The 13,171-nt window shown below is 38.2% G+C and overlaps 2 protein-coding genes across 2 annotated transcripts; both read right to left on the bottom strand.

The window, feature by feature from the left end:
* Positions 1 to 2,766: 2,766 nt before the first annotated feature.
* Positions 2,767 to 4,884, bottom strand: cdkn2d (cyclin-dependent kinase inhibitor 2D (p19, inhibits CDK4)). The gene is made up of 3 exons (XM_027013595.2): positions 4,723 to 4,884; positions 4,168 to 4,334; positions 2,767 to 3,797 (listed from the first exon to the last, which is right to left on the bottom strand). Exons 2-3 carry the CDS (start codon positions 4,306 to 4,308, stop codon positions 3,435 to 3,437), a joined length of 504 nt encoding a protein of 167 aa, XP_026869396.1. The 5' UTR covers positions 4,309 to 4,334; positions 4,723 to 4,884; the 3' UTR covers positions 2,767 to 3,434.
* Positions 4,885 to 5,323: 439 nt separating this feature from the next.
* Positions 5,324 to 12,498, bottom strand: ap1m2 (adaptor related protein complex 1 subunit mu 2). The gene is made up of 12 exons (XM_027013452.2): positions 12,320 to 12,498; positions 11,156 to 11,312; positions 10,767 to 10,834; positions 9,674 to 9,804; positions 9,328 to 9,475; positions 8,630 to 8,756; positions 7,922 to 8,064; positions 7,764 to 7,835; positions 6,686 to 6,844; positions 6,115 to 6,240; positions 5,862 to 5,937; positions 5,324 to 5,573 (listed from the first exon to the last, which is right to left on the bottom strand). The coding sequence occupies exons 1-12, from the start codon at positions 12,359 to 12,361 to the stop codon at positions 5,548 to 5,550; spliced, it is 1,275 nt and encodes a 424-aa protein (XP_026869253.1). The 5' UTR covers positions 12,362 to 12,498; the 3' UTR covers positions 5,324 to 5,547.
* Positions 12,499 to 13,171: the final 673 nt, after the last annotated feature.

Below are 13,171 nucleotides of genomic sequence, written 5' to 3'. Positions count from 1 at the left end.
CTCACTTTATTTTTTAAGTTCTCCTTAAGTATGATTCTTTTATGTGTCAATTTTCTATAAATCTTGGACTCATTTTAAACTAGCCAGGAGCGCACGTTTGTTGTGCAACTTGCTGGTCCAGCAACAGGTTTCCCTTGGCATCCGCTAGTGATGTAGGAACGTATCAAATGCCTTTTCGTTGATCCTGGAAGACTTTGAAGGCTTTTCATTCATGATACCACAACATCTGACCATAAAGATAACTATAGTTAGATTTATAAACTAGCAAAAGTTGTCATAAAGCTCTTGAATAATTGCATTGTGATTAAACATCGACCAGACTTATTCAATAAACCTTCAAATATGCTTACATTAAAATAAACAAAGGCTCCAGAGATCTGGATGAAAGCCATCAGAGGTTTTGTTACAGGATGCAATAGGTAGCCCAGGCATTTCAGTTTTAAGCACAGAGGGAGAACAAGACGGTCATTGTGCTGATGGCCTTCCAAGAGAAAACCCCTTGACAAACCGTTCCTGTTCGGTGATGCGTTAGTCCTCGGTGACAGGACACTGGTGCAGTAAGGCACATTCCTATATTGGGTAATTGTAAACGCCCTTGGTGAGTCACCTTGGACACACACACACACAACGTGACAGTGTGCACGGTTAAGAATTATAATCGCTGGGGAGAGTGGACCTCAAGTGAAACAAGCAAAAATTCCAGAAATGTTTCATTTGTGTTATGACATGGTCGGACATTTAATTTTAATTATTTGGCCGGGGGGGGGGTGATAGTTAAAATCCGCAATCGCAACGAAAACGCAATCGCAACGAAAACGCAATCTAACGCTCCCTAAGCAAAGAGAAACAGAGACTTGCGTATTTTTTTTGAAGAACTTTGATGAAGACACGCACTTTTACTACATTTAAAAGTGCAAAATTACTTGATTGAACTAGTTTACTTGCATCAGTACACTAAACTAATGTGCAGGATATGGGGAACTCTAGTGCTAAGATATCTCATTGCCAATTGAGTGGTGGCGCTTGGTTATCACCAGATTAAGTTTGAAAAGACTACTGCACCCATTTTTAATAAATCTACATTGAAGTGTTTGTATTTGTAATGATATTTACATGCCCATTTAATTCAGAGAAAGTATGGTTACATATTTTCAGAATTTTAACATAATGCAAAAACACATGCACTACCACGTCAGTAGGAACCCTTGCCTATCAGCAGAGTAAGTTTGGACAAATTTCACTGCACCATTTTTTCATAAAGCCATATTAAATTCGTATTACCTTTAGGCGAATTTGTGTATATTTCGTATAGGCTGAATTTGGTTATCTGTTTCTCAGACATTTCTCATAATCCCAAAACAGTTCCACTACCACATAAGAGTAGTATACCTTGTTTATCAGCAGAGTAAGTTTGGACAGATTTCACTAGTTCCTGCCCTGCACATTTGCAAAATTTCTCTAGTGATAACCCCTGTTTTAGCTGGCAGTCAAGCTCTGTAATGAGAAACATTATATAGAAAAAGCATTTTGCACAATTCTTATTAAACTGTTTAATGTAATGATGAAAGTAAACTAGTTCAATAAAGTAAACTGTATTTTGTACTTTTAAATTTAGTAAAAAATACACAAGTCTGTTTCTCTCTACTAGGAAGCGTTAGATTGCTGTAAGCAGCGAAATACCGTAAAATCGCAGATATACGCGCATTCCACTTTAAAGCGCGGATGACTTGACCATTAATCACTAAGGTGCGGAGAGCTTGACCGCAGTCAAACATTTCTCAAGAGTAATTTCTGAAATTTCTGAAGTACTGTTGCATTAAATGTTCATAGCTTTATACTGAATAACTGATAGCTAGGTAAGTTAAGTTGTTCCTTATCAGTAATAGATGTCTGTTTTGAGAAGTATCCTGCATCATATATACACGTATATTTGTAACATACAAAACCGCTTTAAACTTAGTCAAAAATTCAGCGAGTTATGATTTTCATTGTGGCTCTCCTGCCTTCATAGACATACACGCCGCAGTAGTAGACGCACATGACCCGTACGAACAAGGTGGCTGCATTGACGCATAAGATTAACAGCGAGGTAACGGTTCTGGTTACAAGTGTAAATGCGTTTTATTCTACTGAGTTTGGTAAATAAAAATGTCTGATACATCCATGTTTTAAGTTAACCTTTGCAAAGTACCTAAGATAATTACTGGAGGTCACCACTGACACTCGCACCGAGGTCAAATATATGTGGAGGTTCGCGGATTGCAGGATCAAACCACTGTGAGGCATATGAAACATAAACACGAATTGCGTCTATAATTAAACGTTTACGTCTAATTGTTAGACATTTGCGTGTACAATTAGATATATAAATATAAACTCACGTTTATAATTATATATTTAGGGGAAACACTATTTTTCTTATGAACCTCACATTTCCGCTCATGCAGTTAGACCTGAAAATGATCAAATGCAGCACTAAATTGGATATGAAGCTTGAAATATTTGTTATCTCTGGCTATGTTGTTTTGTAGCAATTCCGAAGTGCTATAAAATACTTATTGCAACCAATTCAGCTCCTAATCAACGAGCCCGATGTCATTGGTTGAATCACATTTTTTCAGTGCAAAAATACATGGGTTTTTGTTTTTCTGTGAGAATGTTTTAAATAGAGAGCCTTATTGTGGCAAAATGAATTTGCATAAAAATAATGCCATTTCCATTGTATTTCATATTGTTCCACTTTTACGACACAACTGGTCCATTCAGGTATAAGCATTTAATTGTGATTCAAAGAACTGATGAAATAACAACACCAGTTCACCCTTTTTAAGAGGCAGGACAAGGTGGAGGGTGGACTGACAAGCATCTTCATAAATAACATCAGAAAGGTCATAGTAAACATAAATGAATATTTACAATCTGTCAATAAATAAGTTAATAATTTCATCAAATGTTATATACAAATCAAACACTAAAATGTTGATACACACCATTACCAAACTAAGTAAATACAAGGTCATCAGTGCATGTTGCAGAACCTCAATAAGTGAATGAGGGCAACAGTAATGTCATGAGATTTTTTAAAAAGTTAACAGTTCAAGTTATTCTACACAGACCTGTGCAGTATGTGTTATTGTTTGCTGTAAAAGGATGAAAAAGAGCTACTTACAATTGTGCATGGCAAACTCCCAAATCACTGGGTGAGGGAAAGTGCCCCTCATCCCCATTTTGGATACTTTGCCCTGTGCAAAACTGCTGCGACATTCTTCATCTAGTATTCTGGATTAACTATCCAACTGAACAATTAAACAATATAAAAATGTAGTAATCTAGTCATGTACACAAAAATATCCACTCCAAAGAAGTGGGCCCTAGAACATTAGATGTGTTTTAAACGATTAATTTATAGAACTCTAATTATTTTCCAATGACTGTCAAGCCAGAGTCGATTCTAACTGCCGTTTTAACAGCTCTACAATATCAGGAGTGCATGTTGCCATGGCGATGTCCAGTGCAGTATCCCCTCGTGTGTCCTGGTGCCCGAGGTTTGACCGTGGAGCTAAATACTCCACGACATCTCTGTAGCCCTCTCGAATGGCGATGTGGATAGGTAAGGCCCCTGATTTATCAGGTATGTTGACAGATGCACCATAGTCCACCAAGACATGAAGCGTGTCCAAGAAGCCTGTTCGGGCAGCGTCGTGGGCTGGCGTTATCCCAAAATTATCCTGGATGTTTGGATCGGCACCATTCTCCAACAAGAGACAAGCCACGTTGTTGTTGCCCATCATCATTACCTACATAGCCACAAATGATATAAAATAATTAAGTTATTAATTTAACTGCAGCACCAATTCAGAAGCCCAAATGGATGTAGAACGACGTCTACCCACATAGCTAGATACTGATATACCTAGCGACCTTTATATCAACGTAGGGCCAATACAGTAGATCATTTGCACCGCCGATCCACAATGTGGCAAATATTTATCTATAAACTAGCATTAACGTAAAGACAAACAATGAACGAGTTATAGTTTATAAAAACCCTAATCGTACATCAAGCTGGCGTATTAATAACGAAAACAGACTATCAAATACAAATACCGAGCTATCATGCATGTACAAGAAAAAAAATATAACGGCTCGATTGTTGTCTCGATGTACCTGTAAGGCCGTTTTCCCGAATTCATTTATGGTGTCTGGATGAACTCTGCATTCCTCCAGCATCCGTCGCACGTCCGCGACGTCTCCCTTAGCTGCCGCAGAAGTCAGTCTCTTACCTGCGTCGTTCTCACTCAGTACCATCGCTGCGCCTGATTTCAACCCCTAAACTGAAAATTACACAAGGTCAAATATAATCCAATTATTAGAAGAGAACATCGCTTAATGCGCTCCAATTACCGTCGCTAGCTAAAATAAATGTCGATGGATAGCTTTGTTAAAATCTATGCTAAGCTAACAAGCTAACTTGTTTATCACAGAGTAGCTAGCTGGCTACCTTCAAATGAAATAGCTGACAACCGAAGAACAAAGAAAACGGATTACTTAAAACATATAAAACAGGCAAACCTCAATTTAAATACATAAGAATATATGGCCAGCAACTCGCTAACTAGCATAGCTAGATAGCTAAGTAATAAGCCCATGACGGCAGTGTTTGCCTGAATTTATGAGAATAAGGAAATGAAACTATATGCAACAGAACGTCTGTTGTCTTACCTCAGTTTTAGTCCGTCGTTTATCGATGTACTGACCGTTAGCTAGCTTCTCTACCCCTTATATGTTTACGCATACGCGTTTTATATAAATCAAAACAAATAATTTTATGTGTTTCTAGGCGGTAGTACCTTTAATTTGCGCGCTTGGGAACACCCCAGTGATAAGTTCTATCGTGACTTCACGAATGTTGTCGAAAATGTATTCACCAATCAGAAACTACAAACGGGGCTTAAGATGCCCATATTTGACTAAAAGGGCGGAGTACACCCCGGGTTGCTACAGTATCCCCATAGTAACTGTAAGTCTCACCAATCAGAGTAAAGAGCGCTGAAGGCGGGCGATTTGAGAACGTTACTTCGCTGCCCCTAGAAGCTCATTCATGTTTCTTCCTCAGTAGTTAGAAAATCGAAAAAAGGCGGGTTACTGGAGATTTTATTAAAAGTTATTGCAGCGTCAGAAGTTATTACCCCAGCAAAAAGCAGTAAACATTTTGTAATGTAATCCAAGTAATAGAGGATATTAAATAGTGAGATGCGTGCTGCTAAAGTAAACCAAAACAAATTTAACAGTACACACTTTATTTATTTTGTTTAGGGAAAACATGTTTGATTTAGTATTTTTCTTTTAACCATGACTTAGTGCAACAAAATCCAACTCTAAAATCAGTTAAGAAGAAATATTTTAGTCTAACAAAATGCTGCAGAATGATATTTTTCTTCTCCTTTAAAAATAAAAATTTAAATATTAAGACACCAAACTGTCACTTGATCGTTGTCTGTCTGGGTCTTTGTGAAAGGCCAGGAAGTGTTCACAGGAAGTGCTTGTCTAAGTATTTGTCCTTAGCTGGTAATCTGTAAATTAAAAGCACCAAACCAACAATCATTACATTTACGGCATTTAGCTGATGCTTTTATCCAAAGCGACTTACAATTATGACTGAGTACAACTTGAGCAATTGAGGGTTAAGGGCCGGGGCCCAACAGTGGCAACTTGGCAGTGTTGGGGCTTGAACCCGCAACCTTCCGCTTTCACTTCCGCATTCACCTGCACTGCTCCACGCTTATTGTGATCCTATGCAAATCACTGACCTATATACATACAGGCCTGCTATGTGCAAGCATGCAAATATGCTGGCATACCTCCACTCTGTGTGATGTACCTAACCCATGGTAAGGCCTGGTAGCCACTTTTCTCAATGATCTTCATATATCGCACCTTATGTAAAGAACACAGCAGAAGGAAAGTGACAGAATGAAGTTATATATGACATAACAGTTAATGACGGTGAATCTCAGTAAAGCTTCATAGCTGAATAGTTGTTTTCTTTTTCAGCTGCAGTTTAATTCATTATGACCTCCTACAAATTCAGCTGTACTGCAGGTATACGTATACCTGTATGCCGGACACGGTAAAGTATGGGATCTCAAACTTGACTGTAATTGGTGGTTTTCCCTCAGCCTCATCATTTTCCACACTGGGGAGGCCAAAGTGGGCTCGCATCAAGAACTCCTTCCCTCCCTGAAAACACACATGCATGCACAATATTTCCTCAAATTTAAAACAAGCACAGACTGCTAGACAGCGAATACATTAGGTAAAATCCCATTTGCATTTTATTATTTTACTATGCTACTGGTATTCCACATACCAGTATACTTCTGCAGCTACATTTACAGCATTTTGCATACCATCTTATCCTGAGCTGACTTGCCTACTAGGAAGACATTTCTTCTTATGTGAGCACACAGCGAGTGTAAAGGTACCATCAAGCTTAGTCCTTACTAAAGTTAGTCGAATTTGTGTATTAGTGCTTATTTAACTGATTTATGAAGAGGTGGGTTTTCAATCATAGTTTACAGACATTTTATTTGTGTTGAATGAAACCAAGTAAACAAACATGGCTGAAATGATTAATCTTCAAGTAAACAATGAATTGTAAAGATATTAATAGAGTTTTACTCACAGGGAAGGATTTAATAGTCCACACTACTAAGTTCTTTTCAGGGACGTACTTGGCATGGCCAGTACTGGTTTTGAACTTGGGAGAGTCAGCATCACTTGGGACAGGAACTCGTACCTCCACGTTATTGGCCACAGATTGCTTTTTAAATTGCCCTTTAGCCTGGACAGTGAGAGTGAGCGAGAGTGAAGGCTAGAGTGAGTGTATGTGTGTAACTCAAAATTAGATTAAAACAAATGTTCAGCAATTAACTGGAAATGTCTTCCAGTTAGAATTATTCTTTATAATATATAATTTGATCAAATGTACATGCTAAAGTGGCTTATGCAGAGTTTCATATTATTCAATTTAGGCCAGTCTAAAAACTATTCTATTAATAAACCTTGTAAGAGAAAAAAAAGAGCAGAACATATTTCTTTTGTTTTGGATTTAGTACTTTGGTTTAGGTATATTGATAAGGAAATATCATGAAGCATGCATGTTAATAGCATTTGTTCTAAGGTACATCAGAGCTTTTATTTTGTCCATAGACTGAGAATGTTCAGGGAGAGCTAAAATGTGATGCTCATTTGTTATTTATCTGCTATTATGAACATCATCTCTTACAGTATTTCATTCTGGATTGGAAACCTGACTGTGCAGAGACAGATTTATAAGAGGTCATTCATATTAAACAGGCAAAGAAAACAGTTTCACATCCTTCTCATGGAATATCTGGTTCTTCCGTCAGGTAGATGATTTATAACACCAATGTGTAAAGCAAAATTGATACAAAAATTTATTCATTGCACTTTTAATTAATGGCTTAAGTCTAAAAAAAATGATGAGATGCATAACACTACTTGTTGAGCATTGTACTAATGAACCAGTTAAGACTTGAATCTGTATTCATTCTTGTTGTTGTTCTTTTATTTATATCTGTATGATTGATTGTGGCAGTGGAACTATCGGTGTTCAAAGTAAATTTTCCTGTGGGTCAATAAATTTATCTAAGCTAATATGACAAAAAAATATATAGTGCCAATATACAGAATGCAAACTGTTTGTTTTAGCACACTGAATGCCTGTATATGACACTCACCTTTACCATAATTTCCACTCGACTATGAGAGAACTTCTCAATAACAGATTCAATCCAGATGAGAGGCTTCACCTGTTAGCGAGAAGTTGCTTTGTTTAAATACTTTTCTTTTTTAAGTAAACAATAACATTTTTCAACTAGAAGTCAACATGTCTCACATGAGTATTGATACGATATGACATCAGCTCCGACTCTCCATCCGGGGGAATGAATGAGATGGTCCTGTCGCTTTCAAAGCGTGACAGTCGCACACACTGATGGAACTTCACATCCTCCATTGCTACTGTCTTCCCCTTGTCTCCTGCGCACATACACACACACACAAAGGCTTCATAAAGCCCCAGCTAAACCTGAGGTGGAGAACATGGATGCTGTGTGGCTTTTTGCATGATGACCTTTAATTGATCTTTATTTTGTCTCTGAGATAATGAGTGGTACATCCCTGATTGGTTAACCTGAGGCAGAAAATCCAAAACCACATAACATGTAAAATAGCATTTACCCAGCTCTAATTCAAGGACCTAATTCATTGACTATTTGTAAGCTTCTTTTGAGTGGCAACAGATGCATTACACTACAGAAATGTATTCTGTACAGTGCAGCGGCCCTCCACGGCTAGCACTGAGAAACTCTGACCTCAACACTGTACAAACCAATACAGACGAAACAGACCATTTAACACTGATTTAAAGACTGATTTAAACACTCCAGACAAACTGTCAGACCAAACACGCTATCTGATCTACAAACTTTAAGGACTTTACAAACTGAGAGACTAAAGAGACCACTCAATGTAGACACCTTGTAGACTGCTTAGGCTGTGTGATCTAAACACTGGGCAAGTGGATCGGGTGTTTGCTGCTTACGGCCGGTGAGGGCGAAGAGCACTCGATCATTCAGGCCCAGTCTGAGTTCAGGCATCCCAGAGAGCATCGTCTTCAGTTTGATACTGCCCACAATATCACTGCTCATCACGTTACCATTGGCATTTACCTGAATGGCAGGTAAATTCAAGCTACAGCATTAGATGATCAGGCTATTTACACTGCAAACCATACAACAGCAGAATAACACAAACACACTGCAAGTCATACAGTAATACAAGAACACTACAAAACACAAAGTGAAATCTCATTACTTCTAATTAGACAGATCAGTAAATGCACAGCGGTAATACACACAAAACATGCTTTTGAAATTTTATTATATATATATATATATATATATATATATATATATATATATATATATATATATATATATATATGCACATACACACACACACCCCTATCTATATACAGATATCTATCTATAAATAAAAATATTTATTTCTATACAGCTATTCTGCTAATAACTATATCCATTGTTATTTTGCTTAAATATATACGTGTGTATCTGTGTGTGTGTGTGTGTGTGTATGAAACAGAAGAAACAGAGTTACTGTTATGGGTAAATGTCCCCATTTGATTACAGAAGGAAGTGTAAATTAATGTGCCAGCAACTACCAGTGTTCTGATTAGACACTTGGGAAAATCCTAGGGACCCTGAGGAATCCCTCACTCACCAGGACATTAATGGACTCAATGACATCAATGAAAACCTCATTCTTCTTATACTTAATGCCTTCTGATCTCCAGGACACAGCATTGGTGACTGTCGTGGGCACCTTGGTCTTAGCAACCTCCAGTTTGTTGCCTTCTTGTGTAATGTATCTAAATATAAATTGTGGGGAGTATAAAAAGTATCATCTACCAATATCTCATTCCCAAAAAGTAAATTAATTGGTGTAATTGTCCTTAAGGCAACTAAGCCCTCACACAGTCCTGAATGTTTGAAATCTGTTTGAGTTAAAATTCTTCAGTTAACTTTCTTGGACTGATGTCAAATGAGAAGATGCTGTTGGTACGTACTCCTGCAGAATCTTGCTGTCTGTGGTCTGAGGGAAGCCAAAGTCCATGAGCTCATCCAACAGCTCATATACCACCACAAAGTTATCCTGAATGCTCTCTTCTTCCAGCTCCTTAAAGTACTCCGTGAACACCTGGGTAAAGCGCGCGCGCGCGCGCACACACACACACACACACACACACACAAGCACAGGTGAATACGTAGACACATGCACACCCAACAGTCAAAACCCAACCAGTATGGATCTACAGAAAGTCTGTTCTACAAATATATTGTATGACTACATATTCATATTTACAGCATTTGGCAAACACACTAATAAATATTTAAATTGCTCCAGAAATCATGACAGTACATGTTCTCCCATGGGAACTGATGCATGACCTTGGTGAGGCTACACCTTGCTCTACCTGCTATATCAGGTGACTGACAGGAGCATATTTAAACCTCTTAAGCCTCGACCTTATTATTTAATTATTAATCTTAAGGTATAGCATTTAATAACAGCTGTGGATTAGATTCAGTATCTAATATACATTTAGTAACTACACTGAATCTAATATGAAATGTAACTATGTAGTAAGGAATGAGAATCCAGGACTAGTTGTGGATCCTTGGAGTTTACAGGATTAATAGTTAACTGCAGATTATGCAGGTAATCAAAGTGAAATTTTCCAAATTGAAAATCTAAAGCCTCACTTAGATTTATTTTAGGAGTCAATGAGCAACTTTAGCAAAGAAGGTCTCAAGGACATTTTGTGTCAGCCTGGTAGAGCAGGCAGAGAAAGGTCAAAACAAATCAAGGATATGGATTCAGTGCCCAAGGAGCACACATACTGTCATACTGTTAAAGATGAAAGATGAAAGATTCTAGATAGGAGGGTCTGTCAGAGGCTGTAAATGTAATGTGATGTAATGCAGAGCAACAGGAGGGTCCAACCCTGCTTCTAAAGACTCAACCTTCAACATGCATCGCGAACCCCTTGTTTAAATATCCTGTTTGTTAGATTTGGCTTGGAGCTAAACTCTGTAGAGAAGTGCATCTCCAGGTACTCATGAACTCCAGTCAAGAAAAATAAATGTGCAATGTCTCACCTCTACCAGTTTGTACAGAAAGGAATACACCAGAGATGCATTGGAGTTCTTGTTTGTAGTAGCCACCACTGTGGGGTAACAGTGTTAAGTTCCACACACCCATTATTAATTCAAACTCCATATCTTGTTTTATTTCTTCAGAGTCACTGTATTTAGGATTGTTTTTAGGTCTGGGCAGTTATTTACTAATACCAGCCCTATCTTAAATCTCCTAAACCACCAATCTAATGGAAGAACAGTGACATAATTCCATGCAGGGAAAGTGGTGAATTCCCAAATCCACCTACTGGCTTCTGTTGAACTGCAATCATTTCAGGATAGTCAAGCAAACAGAAGAGCGTGTTGGTGTGCATGGAGTGTCTTCCTCAAAATCCCTGCTAAAAGGATACAGTAGAGATTGCTATGCTTGATCCACATGAAATGAACATTGCCATGGGAAATAACAGGGCAAGTGAGCCCTTCCTCTTCTTGCTGTGTTAGCAGCGGCAGGAAGTGGTCTATCTCAGACATGTCCACATCACCTTTGTAGTTGCGACATATCAGCACCTCATTTGAGGAGAAAAAGAAAGGATTTTTAAAATTCCACTCATATATGACTCTTGTGTAACTTACACTAGAATACAAGCATGTTCAACATGAGTTTCCATAAAGACTTACATAAATATAAGATCATAATTACTTATGATAGTCAATATCTTTCAACATCTGTTCTAATTTAGGACAATCATAACATTAAAATTCTTTTGGGACATTAGTACTGTCTGAGTCCTGTTTCTTCACCATAGCCGGAAGTCTTAAAATAACCTGTGTGCAAAAAATTCAAGCATTTAATGGATGAGGGAACATTTCTGTGGTTTCTAAGTTAAACTTATAATAATGACTTAAACCAAAGACTTATTCACTATTGTCAGTGCCTGTGCACTTATTTGGGGGGGGGGGGGGGGGGGGGGGGCGTTACAAGTACTGGCCCTTCCCATCTGCTGTTTTTGCTCTCCTGCTATGCCCATTGTGAAGGAAAGGTCCGGTTTGTGTCATGTTACGTCTCCGGCGGACATTTTCCAAAGGTGTCTGGAAATAAAGCACTGACAGTGTCTTTTAGTACATATACCCACAGCTCAAAAGAAGACCATCTCCTCTTAGAAAGCAGCCAGAAGTACAAACAAAATCGAAAATGTAGGTATATTCACCGTGGTTCTGATTGTCTTTGTGCACCGTTTGAAAATTATTTTCTATTCTGGAATGTACTAGGACATTGGGAGACTGTGAAAAATCACGTTTATGTAAACTGTAATTTAAGCCTACCCCATGTTTGACAATTACGGAAGTAGATGGGGGAAGCTGGTGTAAACTGTAAACCAGGAAAGAAGATTTCGCTAGACGTAAAGGCTGACACTTTTCTAGGTTCCTGGCTGAATTATGAGTTAGAAACTATGACGGTAATCAGGCCCTGTGTAGAAAGTTGCGAGAACAAATACACCTCCATGTTGGTCTAGGCTGTTGGCCGTAACGCGTTATAGTGCGTTACAAACTTGTTACCCTGAAGACTACCTTACCTTGCCTTTGAGATCCAACACGAACACAGCTGACGCAGACATGGCCTACAGTCGTACCGCTTAAAATGTCTGTTACGGAACACTAACAATGAATTTAATTATGAGCCAAAACATAAGACAACTCCATGAATATTCTTTTATTTACTGGAGACTATGAAACAAATCGACTCCTTGGTTCCTTTTCGTCGTGCAGCGTGTTGACGTCACACGGTACAGCGCCAGGTAAAACATTGACAAAAACCTCACCTGCCCAGAAAAAAAGGAAAATATGACTATCTCCGTACGGGGGCAGTATGGCGTTATTTACGAAACCCTTCTACACGTTCAAGATGCTGTCGTTGACAGACTACTACTGCATAATCTCACACATCCTTTTCTTTAAACATTTCTGAATCCAATAAAATATCAAATATTTTTAAAAATAAAAATATCAAATAAGATATTTGTGACGGATATCAGAAATAAAGAAAAGAAATTACACCACAAATGCGTCATGCACATATTTCCAATATTAGAATAAGTTTAGTCCAATTACCAGAAGTGATTCACAGCCTATATGATTTCTGTTGGTGTTTTCCACAAAGGCTCTTATTCGCAGTTTATGAAATGGCTCAGCCCTTTATCAAGAGAAATTTATCCCCAGACTGAATTTGCATCTCTTCAGTCTCTAAGATTAGTAGTCAGAGTCCTGATGGCCCCATCTTTTCCTCAAGCAGACTGAGCAGACTGAATTGCTTTTCTCCTATGCTGAAAACACTGATAAGCCATATAGGGCTGTAATTAATAACAGTCAGGCAACACATGACAGGGAGATAATCAGCTGCTTTGTTTGAGCTCCATCTGGAAAGTTTA

Source organism: Electrophorus electricus, chromosome 1 (assembly GCF_013358815.1).
Source record: "Electrophorus electricus isolate fEleEle1 chromosome 1, fEleEle1.pri, whole genome shotgun sequence".
Classification (NCBI taxonomy): domain Eukaryota; kingdom Metazoa; phylum Chordata; class Actinopteri; order Gymnotiformes; family Gymnotidae; genus Electrophorus; species Electrophorus electricus.
This window is presented reverse-complemented; position numbering and strand designations above follow the sequence as displayed.